We start from the raw sequence: 27,434 nt of genomic DNA on the forward strand, positions 1-27,434 counted from the left end.
AGTCGTTAAAAAGCTAAATTTTAGAGATCAAGAGCTTATTTTGATATTTTGTTTTCAGTTTTCACATAGTAGGAAATGATTGTACACATCATTTAGATAATGTGATGGTCTTGATTCTCTTGAAGCATCCATCTCTCTCTCTTTCTTTTTCTTTTTTAATTCAACTTGAAGCATCCATCTCATTCCAATTCCGTTACAGCGAATTTCCATTTTTGGGCATTTCATTTTGAAATAATGGTTGCAAGAGGAGGCCCACAGGTCGTGAAATAGAATTTTCTTGGAAAAGTTTAGTTTTCACTGGCCTTTTAAAAAAAAAAAAAAAAAAATTAAGAGAGGTTAAATTTTATTAATGTACTCTGACATTTGGGTTAATTAATGCCAACAAGGTTCAAAACTAATTAATTTTGTTCCTAAACCCAACTTAGTCCTTAAAACAATTGAGAAAAAATAATTAACTGTTTAGGGACTAAGTTAGCTTTAGGGACCAAATTAATCGGTTTTGAAGAGTTTTAGATTTGATTGACATTAGTTCAAATGTTAAGGTATGCTAGTGGAATTTACCCTTTAAAATAAATGCATTTTGTGAATTTTAATTAGTAAAAAAAATTTGTTGTCAAATAAGGAATATGAATTAAAATTTTACTTACACTAAAAGTTAATTGATATCATAACTCGATGATAAAAAAATAATCATTATCAAACTAATACAGTTGGTCCAAAATTTCAAATTCTCTCTCTCTCTCTCTCTCTCTCTCTAAAGAAAAAATAGTTGCTCTATAACTTTCCCTTGGTTCTTTAATCATTGCTCTATAACTTTTTGTTAAATTAGTATAGTTTTGATATTGAAAATGCAACTAGTTTATCATATGTCCAAGGGAACAAGCTCTTTTTGGGTCTGGATTAGAGTACAGGACAACAGATATAATCATAACAATTGGATGGGTTCATCTATTAATCCGCGTCGCGTTGGTCATTGGACCGAAGACTGAAAAAATTTATTATTATTTTTTTTTCTTCTTGCTATTTTAATCAACCTTAAAAGAGAACTTCTCTTCTTTTAATCACATTCAAACGTATTGGTCTAAATTTCCATAGAGAAATGCTAAACTGACACAAATTTCACTATAACTTTTAAGAATCCTTTTTAGGATTAAAATATACATTTATAATAAAAATTCAGGAAAAAAAAGAGAGAAAAAACTACATAATAAAAAACAAAGAATGATTAAGAACAAAGATTCCAAGTTTATAATTAATTCTACGTTTAGAAAGACTCGCTTTATAGTTTTTTTTTTTTCCTTATAAATTAGGCACATGGGTTCTTTTTTTCAAGATTCTGAAGTCATATGAAGGGGCTAGGTTGCTTAAGCTTTTCAGTTATAGTGCATTATAACACTATTTAGCTATTCTTTGTATAAACTTTTTAAGAGAAATGTTACATCTACTACAATTTCATAACAAATTTTAAATAGTAAGTTTTTTATTAGTTTTAACTTAAATTTATTATCAAAATTACTTTTTAACCCACTATTAATTTGTTACTTAAGATTTGTTGTGAAAATATTGTGAACATTTCTCTTTTTTTTTTTAACCTCACTCCTTATCTGTCCCAGAGAGTAGATTCATGTTTTGAAAAATGTAAATATTATGCAAAGAAGAAGTTTGCTGACTATAAAAGTTTAGTTGTGTTCATGGATCTTATAACTGGTTTTTTTTTTTTTTTTAATGAATAAGCTGAAACTTCATTAATAACTCAAAATGTCATGCTAATAATAATACACTAATTTGTAATAAAAATTATAAGGAATTCAAAATTATAATGAAATGCATTAGATTAGAGGCATGAGAATAAAAATTAGAATAAAACAATCAAGTTGAGGAGTGGAAATTTTGCTCCTTTTAAGAAGAAGGTTCAAGTCATCTATGATTGGCCAAGCCCACAAATTGGTGCAATAGACTTACATTTGGCTTGTCTCTTCTAGCATACATAAATCCGATTGAATTGTCATCAAGGTGACTCGATATAATTTGAGGTTGCACTTATAATTTGAGGTTACAATTTTAAGTGGGAGAATTTTATATATTTAAATATCAAATAATAATTATTTAACTTTCAATAGTAATTTTTTTTAAATCTATTATTCTTGTTTTTTAAGATATAAAATTATTAATTAATTTTTGCAAACATCTCTTCTTCAATTGATAATATTTCTAATCTACTTAATTTTTTTGTAAACAGTGAGACATTGGAAAATGAGTGTGAGTTAAAGAGATTTAAAACTTGTGTTGTGTATTCAAGAGTTAGACCTTTTTGGATATACACCACTGCCAATTTCTTTAAGATATTCTCATCTCTTCCCTTGTGTGTATTAAAGTACTTAGTATTCTAAAAAAAATACTTAATTTTCTTGTAATATAATCAATCTTCAATTTATTTATTATAATTTTGAAAAAATTTATTATGCAAAAGCAATTATAGTAAGTATTGTAAGTACAATTTTGTATGCAAGACATATATTTGGTATAGAATCTTTTTTTTTTTTTCCATACAATAAACAATGTTTATAGTACATGTTTGAACATCATTATGATTATTTTTCATATTCTCTTTTTGTTGAATTATTTCATGACTTCTTATTTTTATTATTATTAATTATTGAATTCAATTGTGAGCATCATAATTTTCTATTATATTTTGTACGTTGCTATTAAAAATTTATCAAATGATCCTATTCGAAATTTATCTCTCTCTCTCTCTCTCTCTCTCTTTCTCTCGTGTATACGAGCAAAAAAAATATTAAAAATTAGATTTGTATGTGAATAGTAACCATGTATGTTTGCATGGTTATTGTTATAACAATCCAAATTCACACAAATTTACGTGAAACGATGTGAGTGATTTTGGAATTAAATATGCAAAATTTATCATTTATGCAATTATATATTAACTGATATGAGTGTTCACGGGTTATGTTGGATTGAAAACTTTGTCAACCCAAACTTGACCCAACCCATATTTAGAGCTTGTTTGGCATAAGTTTCAGCTTTTAGCTTTTAATTTTCATATATAACTTTTTAAAGTCTCACTTTTTTTCCATTTTTTTCACTTTTTCAAATTTTTTTCAAGGTATAAGTATACTTAGTGTTCATTTGGAAACAACTTATTTAAATTTTTACTGAAAATGTGCTAAAATATACTTATACCTTGTAATTTTTATGAAAAATTAAAAAAATAAAAAATAAAAAATAAAAAAAAAAACAAAAAAAGTAAGGTTTTAAAAAGTTTTATATAAAAGTTAAAAATTAAAAGCTGAGTTTATAATCTAATTCTAAACAGACACTTAAAAGGATCTAGAACCCAACATATTATTAATCCATGATTTTAGAATAAGGGTGAATTGGTGGCTTAAATTCTCAAGCAATAGTGATACAAAAAAAAAAAAAAAAAATCATTAAAAGGTATCAGATTTTTTTCCCCCGCAAAATTTTGGTTTCATTACTTGATTTTCAAGAAACTAAAAGGTCCACATCTAACAATTAAATGATTTCACAAGTTACACCAGCACCTAAACCCACACTTCGTTTCTATTTGCATAGGTAAATAGGACCATCCCAGTTTGTTGTAGACCAAAAACAACGTTATTCTTTGCTTATTATCACAAAAGGATCTCTCCTTTTGGTTTATTCACACCAGACTGTGGAACTTTAAAATAAAAAATCCACTAAGAATATTAAGAAAAAAAAAAGTACTAATTATTGAGGAAAAATGGCTTGCAAACGTAACAACATGATTCTGAAATTATGGCCAAAAAAGCAAGCATTGAAAAATCTCCATAATAGTGGATTGGTAATAGGGGCACCTCTTAGACCTCTAGAGTCTCTAGACTATCGAAAGGAAAAAAAATAGGAAGCGAACCAAGACATCAGATCAGAGAGTTGGCCTCTCAAAATCACATCAACAGAAACCCCTATTTTTTTTGGATTTTGATTCTCTTTGCTATTTTAAAAAAAAATAAAAATAAAACAGATTCTCTTTCTTTCAATAGGCTTTCAGAGTTCACTTTCTCCATGTTTAAGCTGGAATGAGTAAAAAATTGAGAGTGGCGCGTGTTAAAAAAAAAAAAAAAAAGTTGGACAACAATAATTTACACAATTTTTGCCATTGTGAAAATACACTAATAGATCCATTTGAGTATCTCTTTACTACCTACAATTTGTCATATGACATGTGGCTAGTTATGGTAAAAATTAGGTAAATCATTATTATTATTATTATTTTGAGAATATTAAGTATTTTAACATATACAGGGAGAAGGTCTTAAAGAAATTGATAATAATATATATCCAAATCGACTAACTCTTGAATACAAAGTACAAATTCGATAAATTATTAGAGCAATGATACAATCAAAAATTATTTTAAAATATTTTTATAAATAATTGATGTAGCAAAAGTTGGGTCCATATTTTATAGTTCTCAATTCCATCTAAAGGCCAGTAGTCCTCATTTTTACTTATCAATTATCACTTGTTATATTAGTAGTGTGGGGCCCGGCCCAAAAATAATGGGTTATTCCAAATTCAGGCCCGACCGAGGAGCGTCCTGTCCGAAGAGAAGCCACATATGAAGCATTACTCAATCCCAATAACGGCAAGGAAACCTGTCCGAGGAGTAACTCCTCCTCGGATATCACAAAGCCCAGACGAGGAACTCTCCCCAGCCAATTCAGTTCATCCTCCCAACATATAAAATGAATAAAATCCAAAATATCTCACGGAAAGCTACCACCACATTAATTGCGCCCCAACTACCCTCTTGGCCGCATTAATGAGAAAAAGACCCCTGAACAGTACCACCTTGACTTCTGCAACTCACAAAGGGAGTGATGAGGGCGGCTGATGGGACAGATACTCAAGTAGATGCTTAGATGATCAACAAGTGTAAGGTTGAGATGAGAGGAGGAGAACTATATAATATAGTGGAGTCCCTCAAAGAAGGGGACGGAGAAACTGTATTAGGAACTGAAGAAATAGAATCATACGTGAGAGATTCATTCTTGTGTTTTTATTTTCTACAACAATATTGTCCATGTATCAGACCGAATAGGCTCACTGAGACTAAGTTCTTTGACCCATCCTCTACAAATATTTATTGTGGGTTGCGTTTTGGATCAAGGCCTGATCAATAGAATTTGGGCCAAGAAAATCGTTCAACTACAAGTAGTTTATTAAAAAAACTATGACTTTTACATTTTCTAAATTATTATGATTCTAGCTTAATAAAAAAAAGCCTTAGTTCTTATCAAAAAAAAGAAAAAAGAAAAGAAAAGAAGAAGCCTTAGTCAGTTCCAGATACAGGAAGACTCAGTACAATCTCAGTAGTACACACTACACAACTCACGTCCCTCTCAATTTCTGCACACACAAACACACACTAGCACACCCCTCCCCAACCTGACAACTCGTATCACCCACCTGATTTGCCTCTCTCACTCTCTCTCTTTCTTTTCTTTCTTTCTTGGGTCTTTCCACAGTTTCTCTTTTTCAGTCACCAACCTTCGCTTTACAAAAAAAAAAATTACAAGAAAAAGAAACCACATACAATACTTTATACACAGATAGAGGGAGAGAGAGTGTGTATGTTTTTGTGTGACTTTAGAGAGAGAGAGAGAGGTTGGTTCAAGTTCTAACATTTTCATGTCTTTGTGGAACATGTTATGTTGTTAATCACCACCATAACCATTCTATAGTCATGACTCCCAATGCCTTTCTCGTCTTCCACCTTCTTCTTCTTCTTCTTCTTCTTCTTCTCCCTTCAGCTCCACTTTGTATGTCCTATGAGCCTCGTAACCATGAGGGTAAGCAAACCCCTTGAACCATATACAGTAAAGTTTTCATCTTTTTCTTCTTTTTAAGTTTTTGTTCAAAAATTTAGTCTGTTTTTTTTTCTTTTGTTGTAGTGGAGGCATTGATAAGCATTAAAGTAGGTCTGAGTGATCCACATGGAGTGTTGAACAACTGGGATGAAGACTCTGTGGATCCTTGTAGCTGGGCCATGATCACCTGCTCTCCTGAAAACCTTGTCATAGGCTTGTGAGTTGTTGTATTCTTCTTTCTTTCTTTTTTTTTTTTTTTTGGTTCTATTAACTTTAATGTCATACAAAAACTGACTACTCCAATTTCGTTTCTGGCTCTTTTGCAGTGGAGCTCCAAGCCAATCTCTCTCTGGCACTTTATCTGGGGCCATTGGAAATCTCACTAATCTTAGACAAGCGTAAGAATTTCTGGGTCATAGTTTGTTTTTGGTGTTAATTGCTTGGCCTTTTGAAAGTTGAAATTTTTGGCTGTCTGTGTGAAGGTTATTGCAAAACAACAACATCTCTGGCAATATACCACCGGAGCTGGGCACACTTCCAAAACTTGAAACGTTGGATCTATCTAACAACCGATTATCCGGTGTGGTTCCAGGGTCTCTGGCCCAGTTGAATGGTCTCCAATACCTGTGAGTAATAGTATCTCACTGTGTTTGTTGTTATTCTGCTCTCTAATTTAATTGGTTGCCAAGAAAGTGGAGCAAAGGAATATAAAGCACAATCTGATTTTTTAACGTTTTCTTTTGTCCTCGTTTAAAACAAATATTTATGCTCACAACCAATTAGTCATACAGTTGTAATACACTATTTTAAGGCGAAAATTGTAATTATAGATATACATACATATATATATATATACCGTGTATAGTTTATGTTTTGGGATTATTTATGTAATTAATTAGATCTTAGTTAATACTGTTTATTTTTGTCATGTTATGAGACTAGGAGGCTGAACAACAATAGCTTGTCTGGGCCTTTTCCCGTGTTTTTGGCCAAAATTCCTCAGCTTGCTTTCTTGTAAGTATGGTTTTCCGTTGTTTCTCACTTTATGTTCATCATTTTGTTTGTTTGTCATCAGTGTGTCTTGAAAACTGAAACAATGTGCAATCTTTAATGTCTTTCTTCAATTGATGAAAACTATTTTTGTACGCAGGGACTTGTCTTATAACAATCTCAGTGGACCAGTGCCTAAATCCCCAGCTAGGACCTTCAAGTATGGTTACTGTGCCACTGCCACTGTCTCTCTCTGACTCTATTATGTAGACAATTATTGTATTTACCCTGATTTTGCTTTCTGTTTCACATTTGTCTTATCTCATCTAGCATTGTGGGAAACCCATTGATTTGTGGAACTAGTTCCAATGAAGGTTGCTTTGGATCAGTCACTCTTGTCCCTCCCTCCTCCTTCCTAGAATCGTCACCTGGTAATGCTCCAAAGTCTAAACCCTCCTCTGGTTTTAGACCACCTCTTTCTTTCTCTCTTACTTTTGTTTATTTAAAAATAATAATATTTTTACTGGTCTCTGATAGGAAAACACAAGTCCAAGAAACTAGCAATTGCACTAGGGGTCACCATCAGCTTTATCTTTCTCTTATGTCTAGCAATTGCCATTTGGTGCAGAAAGAGACAGAGAAACCAAACTATCCTACACATCAATGGTCAGTAGTATTCACTATTCAATTGAGAAACTCCTCTAGTAAACGACTGATTTTGATTTTTTACCTCAAATTGGTCTCTAATATTTTTTGCAGACAACCAAGAAGAGGGACTTACAAGCTTAGGCAACCTAAGAAAGTTCACTTTCAAAGAGCTCCAATCAGCCACCGAAAATTTTAGCTCCAAGAACATCCTAGGTGCTGGAGGTTTTGGAAATGTATATAAGGGAAAGTTGGGAGATGGAGCTATGGTGGCAGTGAAGCGGTTAAAGGATGTGACTGGAGCCACAGGGGAATCGCAATTTCGAACAGAATTGGAGATGATCAGCTTGGCAGTTCACCGGAATTTGCTTCGGTTAATTGGATATTGTGCCTCCCCTAATGAGAGGCTTCTGGTTTATCCTTACATGGCTAATGGCAGTGTGGCCTCCAGACTTAGAGGTTGGTCCTATCTTACTTTGCTGCAACTGCTGTCACTAAAATTCATTGTCAGCATGTCTGTAACTGACCAATTTTTATTTAATTAAAAAAAAAAAAAAAAACATTGTTGGCATGATTGATTTTTATTGTTCTCTTGTTAGAGTACTGCAATACCCACAATTTGATCTTGCTATGGACCACAATTGTTTGGGGTCGTGTGCATATCTGTTTTAGTTCAAACGTCCAACATGTGTGTTTGGGGCCAACGTGTAGTTCATTTTAATTTCTGGATATCTTTTCTTTTGCTTTAATCATTAGTTGTTTCCAATGGCCAATTTCCTTATAATAACGAAATTCCAAATATTGAGAAATTTTTTTAACTTTAGCCTGATAGGTTTCTGTAATTTTCCAAATTTGTTGAACTGTTGGTCAATATAATAAGTCAAATTCTTAACCAAATAAATATACCACCAGACTGACTAATGATACAAAGAACAAAAAGGTTAATAGCCAAATTTAAGCTTAAGTTGAAACTTCCTTTTACTTTAGGCAACCTTATGGATGCTTTTTTCTTCCCATTTACAAGCTGTATTTCTCAAAAAATATGTACTTAATGAGTTTTGAGGAGGCTCTTTTTTATTTGATAATGTTTTTAGATCTTTAAAATTGCTATGAGACTATTTGATCAAAATCAAGAGGCAATCTTATCTGAAAGTCACTGTTAAGATGCTGAATCTGAATCTAGAATTTGTCCACCTATATGTTATAAATATATATTAACCACTCTGATCATTATATAATTTTGATGAATAAATTGTTGATGAACATGGTGTGACAAGTTAATCTGGAGGCATTCTGCTTTTCGTAAAATCTTACGAGTCAAATAGAAGAAAAAGGGCAAAATGAATGGAAGTTGAAGAATGATTTCTTACTGACATAGAGCTACATCCTCCACAATGTGTTTTGCTGAGGCGTCAATGTTGATTTGATTACAACATTTTCTTCTAAGTGCTAAGAACTGTTCTTAAACCTAAATCCGCCATGTATTAGCAAACTGCTGATATCCCGTTTCGATTATGACAGGAAAACCAGTACTTGACTGGAACACAAGGAAGAGAATAGCAATTGGAGCTGCTAGGGGTCTTGTTTATCTACACGAGCAATGTGATCCAAAGATAATCCACCGAGATGTAAAGGCTGCTAATGTGCTCCTGGATGATTACTATGAAGCAGTTGTTGGTGATTTTGGCCTTGCAAAGCTCCTTGACCATGCAGACTCTCATGTTACCACTGCTGTCCGAGGCACTGTTGGCCATATTGCACCAGAGTACCTCTCTACTGGCCAGTCATCTGAGAAAACTGATGTGTTTGGATTTGGCATTCTCTTGTTAGAGCTCATAACTGGAATGAGAGCTTTTGAGTTTGGCAAAACTGTTAATCAGAAAGGAGCTATGCTTGAGTGGGTAAGTTTCCTCTGGAACTACTGTAAGCTTAAGTCTATAATTCTACGAGCAAATGAGAAGTATCTGGTAGGTTTGGCTTGGAAGTGAAGTTTTAAGGTCACACCATAATTTTAATTACTATTTAGATAGAATTTGAATTTCTTTTTTGGAAGTGATGGCATGGTACATTCTCAGTTACTTCAAGGTATTGATAAAAGTACATGCAGAGGGTAATTTTACATAAGAAATTAGTGAGTGCTTAGGATTTGCATTGCATTCAAGGCTACAGGGCAGCATGTAAATTAGGTTAGATGGAATTTATGATAAATTATCACTTATACCAAGAGTTCAAAGTTTTCAGCATTGGTAAATTCAATCATTTAACCATTATTCTAATGCTTCCTCTCTTGTGTTGGTCCAGACTCCTTAGTCCTTAATAAGTGGGGACTAATGCTTCCTCTATTATTCTAGTGCTTAGTTCCTGCGTAATTAGAGAGTGGGTTTTGTAGCTAATTTTTGTCCCAAAAAATAAAGTAGTGTTAACCCAAAAGCCTTGTATTTTCATGTATAAAGCTAAAGAATAAAGTTGATAATGTTGGTGACAGGTGAAAAGAATACAACAGGAGAAGAAAGTGGAAGTGTTGGTGGACAGAGAGCTTGGAAGCAACTACGACCAGATAGAGGTGGGGGAGATGCTGCAAGTAGCTTTGCTATGCACTCAATACTTACCAGCCCACCGCCCCAAGATGTCGGAAGTGGTCCGGATGCTCGAAGGTGACGGCCTGGCTGAGAAGTGGGCAGCATCACACAATAATACCAATCCCAGTATGAACCACTTTCACACTAACACTAATCCCGCTGCATCAAAACATGATGACAATGGTCATGATCGTTCAAGCATGTTTGGAGCTGGTGAGGATGATGATGAACATTCCTTGGATTCCTTTGCCATGGAACTCTCTGGTCCAAGATAGAAAAAGAAAGTACAAAAAGAAATAGAAGAGGAAAGAAAAAAAGAAGAATTCTTTGTCTTAATTTGATTTCTTACAAGTCAAGATATCTTTGCTCCCAAAAAAATAGGTTTAGTTTTCTGTTTGATAAAACTTTTGTGTTGTTTATAATTGCTGGCCTTTCTAGGCTTGTAATGTAAATAGTGGGGTATTAGTATTAGTATACTTTTCCATTCCCCTTTTGCATTTTATTTTGTATGTATTTGGTGGTTCAATTAGAAATGTAGGAAAGTATTAGGGGGGCATGCTATTTTGCTATGTGTGGGATAGGACTATATATAGTCTATACGATACATCATAAGATGCTCTGTTCCCAAGTGTGAGACAGAAGGTTTTGGTAAGGTTGATTTTGACTGTTTTTGACTGAAAAATGGTATGAAAAATTTGTACTGTTTTTCTTAGCTGTTTGTTTGTTTGTTTGTTTGGTGGGGCAAGGGTGAAACTGTGAAACTGTGATAGGATGAGTGTCAAAAAAAGCATGAGCTGTAAGGGGTTGTTTTTTTTTTTTTTTTGACAAATGTTTTCTTTTGATATTGCTTTAGCAGGGTCACGCTCCCTTTATTTTTGCTCGGTTTTTACTCTTTTTGGTAAATCAAATCCCTTTCACTCACTCCATCCCCACTACTTCTCACTTTTTATGTGAATAAGTTCCAAATTGCTGGACCTCTTTTGACCTTTTCCTCATATTCTCAAGAACATGCTCCAACCCCAGACAAAAAATGTCAGCAAGGCGTGGCCGACTGGCCGTTATGTCTAGAAAAAAAAGCATAATAAAAACTTCTTTATCATTTGTTAAATCATATATTTGGTCTTTTGTGAAAACCCATATATTTGGTCTTTTAATTTCAAAATCTACTCATCTTTCTTGAATATTTTTTTTCTTTACACTTAAAACTTCTTTTATTAATCACAATTATTTGTTAACAAAAATTTGCTTATCTCAATATTCACCAATTATCGTTAACAGTTAAAAATACAGAAATTAGTCTTCTTACACTTACCACTTCAATTTGTTCCTCACCAAATGAATTATCAACTAATTTTGAGTCTAAAAACTAATACTAATAATGATAAGGAATAACAATAGTTTAGCAATGAAGAGGTATAGAGTAGCTAATGAAACTTGAAAGCAAAAAGACTTCAATTTCAACAAATGAAAAATATTTATGTCCTTTACGTATTGTCTGTGGTATTATATTTTGGATGGACGGGGCAAGAACTGGGTGAGAGATCTTTGTCTTGACCTGCACGACAAGGTAGGAATGAGTTTTGGTTGTCTTGCCACGCTCTAAATATATTATTTACTACGATCTCAATAATATTATAGCTTGTTTCGGAGAGGAGGATGAGTAAAAACTGTAGAATTGAATGAATTGAAGGAGAGGTATGTGGAGAAGAAATTGAGATGTTTTAGAAAGGGTGTGTTTAGAAATGGCAGGGTTTACATTGTCCAATATAAAAAAATTATGAAGTCACTTTTTCAAGTAGTTTGAAATTGTGAGATGTTTTTAGTTAACATTGGGTAGTGTATAAAGTTACTTTATCATGGAATTTCAAATGATAACTTAATAATAATGACATTTTTATGGTGTCTTGTATTTGTGATTTGATGAGTTAAAGAAATTTAAAATTTGTGTTGTGTATTCAAGAATTAGGCCCTTTTAAATATATACCACTATCAATTTCTTTAAGATCTTCTCCCATTTTTTCGTGTATATGTTAAAATACGGGCCTGTTTGGTAGAGGAGTTTAAGTAGTGTTGTTTGTGGTTTTTTAAAATACGTGTGGGTGAAAAATTTTGTGAAAATATGTGTAATATTGTTTAAAAACTGAAAATGAGTGTTTGAAATGCCCTACCAAACAAGTATTCTCAACCAAAAAAAAATGCGGTTCGAAGTTTAAACGTCATTTTCCCATTGTCTCATTAAAAAAAAAAAAAAAAAAACTTTAACGTGGATTTATGTTAATATAACTTTTATCATATATCAATTATAAAATCATACTCCATACAACATATATATATATATATATATATATGTATACACTAATTATGAAAAAAAGTTTGTACTAAATATTTCTTACCATTTTATTTGAACGCGAAATCCAATAAAATATAGAGAGAGTCTATATATATATATATATATATGTCAAATAATTTGACATTTTATAATGTAGCAAATTGTTAGCGGTAAGAAAAAAAAATAATATTAGTAATAGACTAGACCCAAATAAAAACCTACACAAACTTGCCACATCAAAATGTGTTAAAAATGCTGATAAATTTTTTAGTAGCATTACAGGTATTTTGAGCTTACACACTAATGTATCACGAACTATTAAAAAAAACCTCAAATATTCAGTTATGAAATTTTTGAAGTCATCAAATTACAATTATTGTCCTTCTAAAAAAAAAAAAAAAAAATACAATTATTGTCATCTCAGTTTCTAAAATTTATGTACTAAAAGTCTAAAATTTAGTTTTTATTTTTTATTTTTTATTTTTTAGCTTGTCGGATATGATATAGACTTATGGAGTATCTTGGTAGCGGGACCCACTAAAAAAGTTTTAACGTCTATGTTCTGTTGAGTTTCCCTTGTTCCAATCATACTAGGAATTGAATTGAATTGAAGCTACCAAGTTTCAATCTCCAAGAAACGGCCTCGATATTTAATAATCTTCCTCACAAAAAAGCTTCGCAACAAAAATCCAATTCCTTTAATGGCCAATCAGTCCTCCTCCTCTTGCTCTTCCTCTTCCTCCTCCTCCTCCTCGTCCTACCCAATTCTCTGCGCTTCCTTCAACCAGGACGCCAGGTTGCTTCGCCAATACTTTCTATTCTCATCCTTCTATTTTTTATTCTCTTCCGACTTAGGGTTTCTTATTTCCGGGAATTCATTTTCTCGGGAAAAACAAAATCGAATTCTATTGAAACAAGCGGATAATTCTGATTGGTTCTATTCATAAACGTATTGATTGATTGGTTTTTTTTGACTTTTGGTTTTTCCGAATTTGCAGTTGCTTTGTGATAGGGACAAGGGACGGTTTCAAAGTCTTTGACACGAATACAGGAAGACTCTGTTATGAACGAGGTGAGTTTTCCAAGCAATACTCTTACATGGTTTCAAAGTCTTCTTCTTTATATGTCTATTTATTTATTTTTATAATTCGAGTTTTTATTTAAATTCTTAATTAGGGAAAATTACATGCTTATACTTAGCTTGTGACAATTACCTTCCCTATGGTTTGCTTTACTAGGCATTTCCGATAAGTTTAACTTGATTTGATGATGTGACAAGTCTCAATAATATCCATTAGGAAAGAAAAAAAAAAAAAAAACTATTCTACCAAAAAGCTTATACCTTGTGAATTGACAAATTACCGATGGTCCCAAATGAAGCTATTAGGAAATTGTGAATTTTATCATTTACCAATTGTCCCCAACATTTTAGCTTTTAGGAAATGGCAAATTTAATTATTTAACCATAATTCTAACATATGCCTAGGAAGCACGGACACTTCACAAGAAAGAGAATTTCGTTAAAATAATCTTAGACATGTGTGTGTGCGTGCATGCATATATAGAGAGAAAATAGTGGCATGGTCAAAATTTTTGACCAATGATTTATCATTCGTTTATTACACACCTCTAGAAAAGAATTGAGCTCTTATCTTATGTCCACACTTGAAATTTGGAATTACTATAGCTTAAATTGAAATCCTAGATTCAGTTCATTAAAAGTAATCTATTTTCTTTTGCCTAGCTATTGGAGCCTTCATTATTGTTGAAATGCTGTTTAGCTCCAGTCTTCTTGCCATTGTTGGAGCTGGTGAACAGGTGCTTGTGCCATTTTACTCATAGAGTGTGTTACAATGTTCATTAACTTTACCTGCTCATTACTTACTAAGGTTGTTTCTGACACAACAGCCATCTTTATCTCCCCGCCGTCTTTGTTTGTTCAATACAAGAACTGGAACTGCTCTCCGAGAATTGAATTTTTTGACTTCAATACTTGCTGTTCGCATGAATAAGAAAAGGTAAAAGATCTTACCTAGAAACTGAATTTCTGCCAGAGATTCTTGTTTTGATTTTCTGATGCATGAATTCAGGATGATATTTTAATAATTTTTTATTTGATGTTAATTATCAGATAGAGGGGTTGGGGATTAATTCTTAAGAATAATGTGTTTCATGGTGATCCTACATAACTTAGGGTTATTGTAGAGGAGACATGAATCATGGCTGTCAGAAATAATAATTATGGGGGATATGAGTGGGGAATTAATGTTCTCCTTATGTGAGCAATTGCAGTGTTGAGCTAAGAAATTTGAAATGCTTGTGTTTAGACTTGATAGGTATTTTTCTTGTTCTTTTGCTCTTATGGTTCTTCTGCAAGCAGTAACACATAGGTAAACAGATAGGTTACCATAGTAGGTTCACAAGCACACACTTTATTTTCCAAATATATACTTCACAAATTATGAAATTTAAGGAGGCCTACTTCATGTCGATTTTGGTGGCATTAGAAACTTCCATCTAGAATAGGAACTTTTATTTATTTCTAAAATCAGTGGTGAGTGGGACTTGGCTGGATTTATTTAATTAAAAATTTTGTTAGATCAATAAATTTAATTAATTATCTATCAAATTTAAGCTTTTACAATGACTAGTATTTTATTGATGCATCAAAGTAGATGATCTTAAGTTTGAACTGTGCGTCCATTCTAGACATGCCATTTATGGTTGAAAATTTCATGTCTTAGGCTTACTCGTTAAGGGGAGTTTGCCCCACATTGTTAAAAGAGAGTGTACAATGATCCAATTCAAGATTTACAACAAGCTTAAATTTTTGACACAGGTGATAATTTATCAAGACTTTTTCATAGGATATTTAGACATACCATTCCTTACCTTCACAAGAAAAACTAAAACGATTTCCAATAAGAATCTGATACGGTCATTCAACATTGCAATTTATCTTGCCCATTCCTTACCTTCACAAGGACAACTAAAATGAGTTCCAATAAGAATATTATATGGTCATTCAACATTGTAATTTATTTTGCTTCAACTCACAATTTTGTACTTCAGGCCTTTGTGCTTTTAACTTGAGGCTAAACCTCACATATAATTTGGTAATATTATGTCTGTTCATGGAATCAATTAGACCTTGGTGGTGTATAGGTACTAATAATGTCACAGATGTGCTTGGGATTCATTATGTTCTTGATCTTGCGCATTAAACACTTCTTATTTGGTAGAAACAGAGCTTCACCATTAGACAGGATTATTTTTTCATGAAGAGAACTCTAAGTTGTGTTTCCTTTCTCATTGATAATTTTGATTGGTTGTCTTGGCAAATGCAGGCTTGTTGTTGTTTTGCAAGATAAGACATATGTCTATGATTTAAATACTGTTAAAATCTTGGACTCTATTGATACAGTGCCAAATCTAAAAGGTGAGGTTTAAAAGTATTTGTTTTCTACCTAAAGTGGTATTCATAATTTGTTTACTGTGGATTATTTGTTTTTTCATAATATCTGTTTTCCTGTTTCTCTTAATCTTATTGTCTATTTTTATCTTTTCTTTCTATTATTGATTCCTTCCATTTCAAATTTCCATTGGTTATAAGTGACTGTCTCTTTATGCTTTATGTTTCTTGAGTACTTGGTGATCCCTATTTGGCCTTTTTCCCCTGCAATGAACTTCTTTACTGGTTTAAAAAAAAAAAAAAAAAAAAAAAAAAAAAACAGTGGTAGAACCTCCCTATTCATACAGAAGTGAGATTAAAATGGTTTCCAAAGTGTGTAAGTACTTTATATAACTGTACCTAGAAGGACATCTTGGAATTTGACTTGGAGGTTGTTTAGCCAGTCGGATAAATCTGACAATACATAAAATGAGTTATATTTTCTAACTCTGCCACTAGTTACGCAATTAAATATAATATCTGATACTTTTCTGAGTACAATGAAAATAATAAAGTTCAAGAGTATCAGTATCAGAGTATGTGAATAACATGCAACCTAAATGGCTTTTCGTAACTTACAAGTTTTATTTTGATATGCACAAAAATGTTACGGAACATGCAGCATGTTCTTCCTGGATGTCTAATCACACTAATGTGAGAAACTGCTTTGGGATGATGCTTATGAAGTTTATTGAATCTGTATGACTCTACATTAAGACTAGGTTTTATCTTAATGTAGTTAAGAACAGGCACAGAAGCTTAGGATAAGCAAATGAAAAGCCCATCATGCAACTATATGACTTCTCTGTGATATTATTGTCTGAGATATTGAAATTTTTTGAGCAAGGATTACATTATTGAGTTTAAGTAAGTTCTATAGGGACCATGCAAAATATAATTTTGAACTTGGGAGGGTATTTTTATCTTCAATATCTTTTACATGCTCCCTTTGACTCATCCAATATGAACTTTGGAGGTGAGTTAATATTGTATTGGTTGAAATTATAATGGTTGGTTCTGATACACTGCATCCATGAAGAAACATTTATACCACCTGCAGTTCTGTGTTACTCTTCCTGTAAGCATTCTTGTTGCTACAATGACCTCCATTGCTACCAGATACCTTTTTCTTGGCTAACAAACTAATCTTATCCAAACTTGACCCCAAAGTTTTCTGAGCTGAAGGAAAATATCTAAATTTGGAAACAAAGTCATACCTCTACAATTTATTAATTACTTTTTTTTCATTTGACTTGATTTAGTATTTTGGTTTATAATTTTCAATTATGGCGCAAGTCACCAAATAGTTATATTTCTTATTATTTTTTATTGGCAAGTTACACTGTCCAGTGGATTTTGAACATATGACCTCACTCCACCCACTTGTGAGAGAAGAAAATGCCATTTGAGCTAAAAAGCAAATTAGCCAAGCATTTATATTTCATAACAATCTAGCAGTCATACTGAGATAGAATCTGTAGAGCTTTGTCTGTCAAATTTTGAATTCTGCAGAATTAACATGACATTGAATGCTTAGATTAGTAGAAGTATTTTTTTTTCCTCTTTTTCTTTCTTTCTTTCTTTCTTTTTCAGGGCTTTGTGCATTCTCACCCAGTTTGGATAGTTGCTTCTTGGCTCTTCCTGCTAGCACTGTCAAAGGGTCTGTGTTGTTGTACAATGTCATGGAGCTCCAGTCACATTGTGAGGTCATGGCATTATCCCTTCCTTATATATATGATGAAATAAATGATTAAATAACAGGGCTCCTTCCACCACCCCCCCAAAAAAAAAAAAAAAAACTGGGACTCAATTTTTTTGTCTATCATCATAACTCTTTTTTGTTGTGGTAATTAAGATTATTGTTATCATCCACTTTGAAGATGATGCTGATTTTGGTACTAGTCATTTTAAAAGTGAATCAGAGAGCTTTTCTGCTTTCTATCCTTAAGTGGGAAGATAATTAAAAATATAGAATATCTAGATGTTATTTATGGACATTTGATGCTCTCTCTCTCTCTTTCTGTTTTCAAATTTAGAATGTTCAGAAAATCAGTCACATGAACCATAGCCCGTAGGACATGCTAGCTTTTTCTTTGAATTCTTGCGGCAATTTAGGACCAGTGGGCTACCTAGCCTAATTGCCTTGAGGGTCATGAGTTAGGGTGACCCTTAGGATGAACCTCTGGTCATATTTGCTGATTTATGGTTTGAATGGGTTCATTTTTTACTCATCTAGGAGCAAATTTTTTGAAACTGTGTCTTTCTTTCACTTGTTATTGGATATGGAAATGAATCATGATCCTTTTTAATTCTCTAGCTTATATCATTTATATTCTCACTCAAATTAAAAAACAGATAGATGCACATCGTGCACCTCTGGCTGCAATTGTCCTTTCTTCCAATGGGATGTATATAGCAACTGCTTCTGAACAGGGAACCATAATCAGAGTCCATTTGGTTTCAGATGCAAGTAAGGTGAGAATAGCACACCATCCATTCACAGTTTTTTATACATGGAGATCATCTATTGTAATTGATTATATGTTTCAATCAGGCTGTCAAAGACAGCCACCACACAGGTGGTACACAATAAAACTACTAGTGAAAATTAGATAGTGAAATTGCTGATGTCTTAAATGGTTGTTAAGAGAATCACTTTGATCCAGAGAGGTTTCCTAGATTTAAAGAAGTAATTTTTTTTTTTTTTAATTTAAAAAAATTTGTATTTGGCTCTAAATATCTTTTGTTAATTAGTGTAATGGATCTCAAAAGTGATCCACCATATGGAAAGACCAAGTCTTTTTGTGGCATGCATGTTATCTATGATGCATAACCATCTGTGCCCTAGATTTGTCCTTACCCCTCAGCTCAATTAAACAAGAGTTTTTTAATAAGTAAATATAAACTCGATTCTTGGAAGCAATACAATGCAGCCATCTTTGGTTGTATTACTTTACTTTGGGTTTGGAATCTAACTAGTCTTTTCTTTGGCAGTCATATAGTTTTCGGAGGGGGACATACCCATCAAATATATTTTCCTTATCATTTGGGCCATCTATGCAACTTCCCGATATTCTTGTGGCCACAAGTTCTTCCGGTTCTCTTCATGTTTTCTCTATGGGATTTGCTATAAATCAAAGGTTAGAACTACAACTTTCTGTTGCCTTCTTTGTATTTTTGCAATTACAATTTTTTTTAAATGGTAAGTTACACACACCCTAAATAATTTGTTGAGGATCCATAGTCGACCCCAAAATTTTGGGACTAAGGCTTTGTTGTTGTTATTGTAAGTTACACACTCAATGGATCTTGAACCAACAACCTCACCCTCCTACCAATTTTTATCGGAGAAGTTCATGCCAGAGGAGCTATATCTCATTGGAAAATGGGATAGAAACATAGTCAAATATTGTAGGATGTAATGTCATTATTGTTATACATCTGTTTTATGAAAGTCTTTAACTATTTTTTTAACCTGCTTTATAGTTACCTTGTATATATTTCTATCTATGTTCATAGAAATGGTGCCTCAGCCTATAAGTGGCTGTTTGGTAGACAAACTCCAACACATGTTTTCAGTTTTTAAACAATATTACACGCATTTCCATACACTTTTTCACCCACACGTATTTCCACACATGTTTTCAAATAACAAAACACATGTTTTCAAACACATGTACTAAACACCCCCTAAAGTTCCTTGTAATTGGACCTTCATTGATTCTGTTCAACAGTTGTGTGGTTCTTGCTAGTGACAAGGTTAGAGGCTAAAGAGCTAATAAAAATACTTACCAGAAGTTCAGAGAGAGAGAAAGAACATGGCAAAGGAGTCTTTTGCCATCATCGTAGACAGTCAGCTAATAGAGGGAGATATCACCCTAGGAAGAAAATATAGGGGTTTGTAACACAGAGAGAGAGAGAACATGGCAAAGGTCATTTACCATCATCATTGACAGTAAACTAATAAAGGGAGATTTCACCTGAGGAAAGAAATAAAGGGTCAGTAACAATATAGATTAACTCGAAGGAAAAGTAGTTTCACAAACCTCAAGGGAACTCCTTTAGTGCAGATACCATATACAGGCCTTCATCACATGGCTGGGCAATGGAGGCCTGCTGCTGGTTGGCCTGGCTGGTATTTATTAGATCTTATTTAATCTAGGAATTTAATTTGTATTTGCTTTTATTAATTGGTTTAAGATTTTTTTCCTTTCCTACTTGGTTTAAATTTTATTTAATGTCCTAGCTTGGTCAGAAAGATACTTTCCTTCACTAATGTAACCTGGGAACCTATGTAAAGGCCCCAAGAATCAGTATTGTTATGCTTGAGTTACTTATAAAAAAGTAAGAAAGTATTGTTTTGGTTGAGTTGATTAATAAAATATATGTTGGAATATTTCCAATAGTTTGGTGCTGACTCCCATGGTTTGTTTTCTTTTTCTGCTTGGTGCTGATTCCTAGTTTATCTATTTCTTTCTATTCTATTTGTTCCCTGAAATCTTTTATTAACTGAAAGTAAAAGCAGCATAATTTCACAGACCTCAATGGAACTCTGTGTAATGGATAGAAACCTTGTGAGGTAGTGTCTTGGTGTCTCTATAACAAAGTTCCATGCTGCTTATATGGTTTTTTATTTATTTATTTATTTATTTTATATCTCGTATATTTCTAACATAACCTTCATTTTTCATCAATTTCCATGCAGCCTAAATGGGGTCCAACCCCCCTTTAAATTTTTTTATAATTATGCCATGTTTTTGTGTTTAATGTCCGTTTGGTAACAGCTTATCTAGTTTTTTCTAAAAAGTTTATGCTGAAAATACTGTAAATAAAAGCTAAAAGTTAAATAAAATAAGTTGATTGATGTTTTGCTAAAAGTATTGTAGCAAAAAAAAAAAACTAAAATTTGCTTATAATCTAATCCAAACGCACACTTAACTTGTTCGGTATCAGCTTTAGCTTTTAGTTTTTACGTACAGCTTTTTAAAACTTTACTTTTTCTTGCCTTTTCTCACTTTTTAAAATTCTTTCAAGGGACAAGTATACTTTAGCACACTTTCAGTAAAAAGTTTTCAACAAAAAGCTAAATAAATTGTTCCTAAACGGACACATAGTCCGTTTGGATACAACTTATTTTGCTGAAAACTGAAAACACTGTAGCAAAATAATTTTTAAATGTGTAAAAAAGTATTGTTCACTCTTTGAACAGTGCACCAAGCGTTGGTCTTTAAAAAAAAAAAAAAGAAAAAAAAAAAGGCAAACGTGGGTTTGGAAACGCGGATCCAAACCCACACATAGTGTTATATATTATTTTCACAGCCAGTCCCAATGCCAACGTAAAATTTTGTCACTCTATTATTTTGAATGCATTAATGGTTGTAGTTTACAAAGGATTTGCAAAATCATCCAATCCTTTTTCTCTATATCTTTCACTTCTTTGCTGAAACAGGAAATCAAGTAGTATTCTTGGATCAATAATACCTGACTCTGTTGCTGATGCACTGGATCCAACTCACCATCAAGTACTTCAATGTGCTGTTACAGCAGGAGTCAAAAGGTGAAGCAGTTTATAACTGATATAATGTACCCTTTATTGGATAAATAACTAGTCCAGTAAATTATAGCACTACAAATATATTGGTATGCCTGGGGTTGAGACATATGATGGGGCATCTGCTTGACTGAGATTCAACAAACAAAATCTATACTTTCAAGTTCCACCTTTCCCACCTACCCCTCTATTATTCTCTTGAGCTAAACCTAAACAACTTCCAAAAATAATATAGAAAAACGGGTGATCAATAGGACTGTAAATAGCCTGTTTTGTATTTTATTTATTACAAATATCAAATTCTATTTTATTTATTTTCTTAGTATGGGAGATTAAGGTCTTTATTTTGTTATTTGATTAACAGTGTTATTTCCATAGTGTTTAAAGTTGAATATGAATTTGGAGAATATTTTAAAACTGTGAGGGGAAATGGAAATTACAAATGCAGAATACAATAATACAAAAGGTGTATGAACATAGAGCCTGCATAAGCAAGATTATACTTGATGGCTACTATCTTTCAATTAAGTTTCTAGCTAAGGAAGAGATGTGGCAGTCCATTAGATATTAGATCTTGACATTTTTAAATGGGCATATAAAAAATGACCTTTCTAGTAGATGTAGTATTTTGACATTTGTCAAATTATCTTTTTTATTATAGAAGTGCATTGTTGTCTGTTATTTTTTTCTTCCTTTATTTTTTATTTATATTCTTCTAGCTCTTTTATTGATGCAATGAAGTGTTCTGTTCTAGTACAGCAATTCAGTGATTCGCAAAGTTGACAAGGTTGTTGCTGATTCGTCCACATCTGAAATTGTATCTTGCAAGTGAGTTTTCTGACATTGTGCCCATCTTCTTCTTCTTTTTCTTTTCCCCAAGATGAGGGGAAAGGGGAGATTCAAACTCATGACCTCCACTTCATAAAGCATGGTCAATATCTGATTGTACTATCCTTGGGTTTAAACAATGTTCATTCTTCTTTTGTGGGGTTTCCTTTTTTCTTCCTCAGCACTTTACTGTTAGGTTTTATCTTTTGTCAAATTAGCTTAATACTACATTAATAGATCACTTAACAAGTTTCATAAAAGGACTATAGAGTTCAACAATTGAAGAAACTCAACAAATTCAAATAGTTTTGTGGTGATATTAATTGGCATGAAGACTTTTTGGACGTACTCTGTATGTTAGCGAACATGAATTCATTGAACCTTTCACACTGATTGCCTTGCAAAGGTGAAAATTCTATAGCCCAAGAAGCCTGCTGCATGCTTGATATTTTAATTAGACATGTTCCGCTGCATGCCTTCTCTTCTGAAGGCAAGTTTTATGATCTCATATGATATTTAGGTGTTTTGTGTCAATACTCAAAATTATTTTTTATAATGTCAAATGGGTGACATTATGGTATCTTTAGAGTTATGGTGGTGATTTGCATATTAATATTATGTGGAAAAGAGTAAATGGGTCCTTCCTGTACATAATTTTTTTGTTTTTTGTTTCTTCTTTGCTGTTTGTACATATTTTTCTGGCTACTTCATTTTCTAATTAAGTAGTCTTCTCTTAATACAAGTTTTCTTACCTATCAAAAAAAAAAAAAGAGGAGTAAATGGATCCTTATACACCACTCTCACAGTGGTTACTGCTTTTGCTATTTCCTGGACACTACCTCAAACTTATATTAGTGATTCCAAAGTATCAATTGTGATGGGATAAAGTTTGGCTTTCAATTGGTATGGAACTATCTTTTCCAACCCATTACATGGTGATTTATAAGACCATCCATGTTTATTATTTAAACAAGTCACCTGACTCATTTAAAAAGTTATGTGACTATAAACATGAATAGTCTCTTCAATTGCCACATAGTGGGTTGGAAAAAGATAGCTACAAACTGGTTTGGAGTTGAAAATTTTCCTTTGTGATGTACACATCCTTTGGTGACTTAGCTTAGTGTCAGTTGATAACTTCAACACAGTCACTTGATGCTTCTGGTGATTTCTCAGATGCACAGGATGCTGTTGATAGCTATTATACCTAGTTGATGTTGAAACAAGAAAGATGGGAAATCTTGAACCTTGGACCTCAATATATAGAGGGCACGAGTGCTGCCCATACCATTTCTCGTCACCTTCTCATTTGATCTAATTTCTGGATAAATGGAGCCATATTAATGCAAATTTTGGTTAAACTTATAAAAGGATACCAAGTAGTTATTTTGGACGAAGTTCATGGTTCTCTGTTTGCTGTGAGCTACCAAATGCATTGGAGATACAATCCCTGAATTCTATGTGGAGATAGGAAACATTTGCTGTTGTTAATCTTTCTTGGATATGCAGCTAAGGAATTTAACTAGCCTCCTCGTAGATATATTGCTTATTTCTTTATAATCTCCTAAATAAATTTTGGGAATCTTTCTATTGGCTTATGTTCTTTCTGTTTTGGATTTTCTAGGGCTACCATATCCATAATTACCTACAATGGTTACTTCCAGGAGTACAGCTTAAGTATCCACCAGCAGAATGACCCTGTGTGGACTTTGGAGCATGAATTTAATCTTTTAACAGTGATCTCAGATAATGCCATTAGTTTATGATCAAATGTTGCATGACATCAACCTTTGAAGTCTGCATGTTTGTGTTACTACATGCTATCCTCTGACCTTTCAGCTCGCAGGATCTCATTGCATACATATTGTTGCTTACATAACAAAACCGATCAATGAAGTTATGAAACCGAGGAAAGAGAATTGTTGAAAATGGTTGTCCAGTGCAAGGGATTAGCCATTAAGGACGATGAAAGACTTCAAGATGCAAGTATTTAAGACGTTTGTATAAGTTATTCAATGCATGTTCCTTGTACAACACTTTCTTAATATGAAGTTCTTGTTGGCATGGAAATATGTGTAAAGCAAGCTTTGAATTTAAAGAGCATCCTTGTAAATATTACTTTGGCAAGCATTCAGTTATAATCTTACCGATAAGAAAATTGTAATAATATTATGTATATTGCTATAATGTCCAGTTTAAGATGAAATCTTCAACTTTTTCACATGTGAACCTCAAATTATTAAAACTACAAAATTTGAAAGTAAATCTCTACATATTGCATGAATACGAGATTAGTGATGTGTGATAAGATTATAAAAAGAAAATATAATGTAGAAGGCCCATGTTTCTTAGATGTTATGCTTAGTTAGAATTAAGAGATCATAATCATCTATAGTCAAGATTTAATTGATTATGGTCAGGATTTAATTCATAAAAGTGCATCTTACCGTTAAAACTTGTTTTTTATTATTATTATTTTTTTTTAATATATATCTTTTACTTTTGGTGATCCAATTAATGCTCATTAACTATTGTTTTGATCATTATGACCTCAAGATTTATTTTATGAGAAGTATTTGGAGATTAAACGGCCAAAATTATATTCTTGCCTTGGAGACATGAGATGGTGATGATATGCAGTGTAATGCAAGTGAGGTTATATGTGATTTGCAAAATGAGGTGTCTACACTATTTTACAATATAAAAAATTTAATCAAGGCCAAAAATTTTAATAAATAAAATTTATTTTTAAAATATTATATTCTTTTCAAATGTTCAACATTTTATTAATACATTTCATACTAGATTTGCGGTAGTTTAAAAGTGTAAAAAATTTAAATCTTTAAAAAAAAAAAAAAATTGCTCTTTCTTTCTCTCTCTATCAAAATTAAAATTAGAATAAATATTTTAAAAAAAATTATTGAAATCCATTGTTCAATAACTGAAATCCAACATTGCCAAAAGAGACAATGACCATCTAAAATATGATATTTATTCTAAAACTAATTGTTTCGACATTTTTAGAATTAAAAGTTTTAAAATATGTTTTATAAATATATTTAAATAGTTCAATTAATGTACCACTTATAAAATATTAAATAATAGTATATTTTACATTTGTATCTAACCCCAAAATATATTGATTAGGCCCTAGACTAAGCCTATTTTTGTAGAGTATGAATTTGAGCGAGATTTGAAAATATATATCTGAAGTTGAATTAAGGTATTAAATAGGAACAACAACATTTAAAATTTACAAGTTTTAAAACCTTTTATTTTATATTTAAAATACTCAACACATTTGAAATATCTTTGTGGGGCCCAATAATTCACGAACCAAGCCCATTTGTCCTTAGAGAGTCCAAAGGCCCGAGCCGAGGAGAACTATGGCCCAAGCTCTACAATGCAGAGCACCAAACATTTTTGTGGTGCAGCCGAGGACAACTCAGTCCTCGGCAGATCCAAAACCTCACCAAAAGAAAAAGGATAAAACCGGTATAGGGCCAAGCTTAAAAGAGAATCAAAGAATATCCAGGAAAGCTGCTCTCACTGCCATTCAATGAGCTGCCCCTGACAGAGCCGTACTCTTTAGCTTTATCGAACCATCCCCAACAATTCCGGGATTGGACTGATGGGACAAATGTCAGTTTTTGTAAAGATTGACCTTACACGTGGACGAAGGACAGCGAATGCAAGCTAGTATAAAAGAAGAAAGTAAGTAAATCTGAAGGGGAGTCCCATCCCACCTCCGAAAAAGAAAGACGACATAGGGGAGAACCTCTCAACAACACCGAACCTGACTGAAGAAAGTCCGTCGTTGGGTAACCGGGATAAAGCCTCAATGGTCCTCGGATCAACTCCGAGGAGTCCCATCCCATAGGGTGCGACGCCTTAGGGCTTAAATGTTCCAGCCCAACTCTTTTTTTCTACAATGAACTCCTCTAAAAACCATGACCGGGCATCGCCCCTTGACCAGCGGCTAACTTTTCAAGCCCACTCTCTACAAATCATATTGTGAGGGATCTTTCGTGTGTGAGCCCAAAAATGTTAATGGGCCGCAAAGGAATCGTGTCCCTACAATCTTCATAGAAAAAATGTGACCATATTTATTATTTTGCATGAAAGGAATTTAACATGCCAATAATATGGTTACTATTTCATGATTTTGGCATGATCATAATGGTATTAGTACAAAGAAACCAATTCAATTGAGACTAAAGTTGTTAATATATATATATATATATATATATCAAATTAATGGTTTTTCTCAAAGAAATATTCAATGAGTACCACCATTGGGATATTGGAAGAAACTAATACTTTTTTTTTTTCTTATAGTAAATTTGCTAAAAAAAATGGTACCTTGCAATAAGTATGTGTGCCTTACATCAAGCTAACTCACCAAAACATACAAAAAGTATTCTCCAAAACATACAAAAAGTAGAATACGTATAAAATTAAAACCACAATTTACCTCAATGTAATAACATAGTTTTACTTCTCTCGTTTTTATTTCTACTATCAGAGAAATAAGGAAATTTTGTATTTCATTCATTTACAAAAAGAGAGTACAATGCTATATATATAACAGAGATCAGAAACTAGAAACTAGCCTAACTAAATAACTGCTACTAATAAACCTGAAACTAACTCTTACACGTGAATATATATACAAATAACTAACTGTCCCATGTGTGATCACTTATACAATCAAAACAAAAGCTAAGCTACAAGTCGTTGCTCATAATGCTACAACACAGAAGCTAATGTCGTTTATGCAGTGCAGTGCCCATTACTCAGATCAAGCTCCATTGGTCTCACACTTTGCTCTTGCTACTTCCTTGTGATCAACAGTTTCACTTGCACCTTCACTTACATTCTGATATCTACTAACAAAAAGTAACCAAAAAAAGGAGCTGATAAGAGATAAAGACTAGAGTACACTTCTAGCAAATGAAGATGAATTTAATGACCAACACAAGTTAACACAAAACTCAATTCATCAAGAACAATATACTAAATTTCATAGAAATCAGTGTTGAAATAGTCTTCCAATTTATAAAACTAAAGGCAAAATATATGAGTACTAGAAAACCTCCTAAAAATGCTTATAAGATTGGCAATCTGAGCTACGTCCACCTGCACATCCTCCCCATGCACACCCTCCTCAAACTCAACCTCATCC

At 32.8% G+C, this 27,434-nt stretch overlaps 2 protein-coding genes across 2 annotated transcripts; both read left to right on the plus strand.

Moving 5' to 3' along the window:
• Positions 1-5,402: 5,402 nt before the first annotated feature.
• Positions 5,403-10,802, plus strand: LOC115977310 (probable LRR receptor-like serine/threonine-protein kinase At2g23950). The gene is made up of 11 exons (XM_031099094.1): positions 5,403-5,858; positions 5,961-6,093; positions 6,203-6,274; positions 6,359-6,502; positions 6,819-6,890; positions 7,027-7,086; positions 7,197-7,297; positions 7,404-7,532; positions 7,626-7,970; positions 9,033-9,412; positions 9,997-10,802. The coding sequence occupies exons 1-11, from the start codon at positions 5,753-5,755 to the stop codon at positions 10,363-10,365; spliced, it is 1,911 nt and encodes a 636-aa protein (XP_030954954.1). The 5' UTR covers positions 5,403-5,752; the 3' UTR covers positions 10,366-10,802.
• Positions 10,803-12,976: 2,174 nt separating this feature from the next.
• On the plus strand, positions 12,977-24,470 carry LOC115977311 (autophagy-related protein 18b). The gene is made up of 11 exons (XM_031099096.1): positions 12,977-13,215; positions 13,418-13,491; positions 14,164-14,237; positions 14,328-14,437; positions 15,767-15,858; positions 17,464-17,576; positions 18,226-18,345; positions 18,865-19,010; positions 21,320-21,427; positions 22,181-22,249; positions 23,874-24,470. Exons 1-11 carry the CDS (start codon positions 13,121-13,123, stop codon positions 24,013-24,015), a joined length of 1,143 nt encoding a protein of 380 aa, XP_030954956.1. The 5' UTR covers positions 12,977-13,120; the 3' UTR covers positions 24,016-24,470.
• The last annotated feature ends 2,964 nt before the right edge of the window (positions 24,471-27,434 follow it).

Source organism: Quercus lobata, chromosome 2 (assembly GCF_001633185.2).
Source record: "Quercus lobata isolate SW786 chromosome 2, ValleyOak3.0 Primary Assembly, whole genome shotgun sequence".
NCBI lineage: Eukaryota > Viridiplantae > Streptophyta > Magnoliopsida > Fagales > Fagaceae > Quercus > Quercus lobata.

Excerpts from the sequence above, each read along its gene's own strand:
- LOC115977310 (XM_031099094.1), top strand. The coding sequence starts at position 5,753 with ATGACTCCCAATGCCTTTCTCGTCTTCCACCTTCTTCTTCTTCTTCTT. Across the intron at positions 7,298-7,403 it reads CTTCCTAGAATCGTCACCTG|GAAAACACAAGTCCAAGAAA; the intron begins GTAATGCTCCAA and ends GGTCTCTGATAG. Across the intron at positions 7,971-9,032 it reads TGTGGCCTCCAGACTTAGAG|GAAAACCAGTACTTGACTGG; the intron begins GTTGGTCCTATC and ends CGATTATGACAG.
- LOC115977311 (XM_031099096.1), top strand. The coding sequence starts at position 13,121 with ATGGCCAATCAGTCCTCCTCCTCTTGCTCTTCCTCTTCCTCCTCCTCC. Across the intron at positions 15,859-17,463 it reads TACAGTGCCAAATCTAAAAG|GGCTTTGTGCATTCTCACCC; the intron begins GTGAGGTTTAAA and ends TTTCTTTTTCAG. Across the intron at positions 21,428-22,180 it reads GTTACAGCAGGAGTCAAAAG|CAATTCAGTGATTCGCAAAG; the intron begins GTGAAGCAGTTT and ends GTTCTAGTACAG.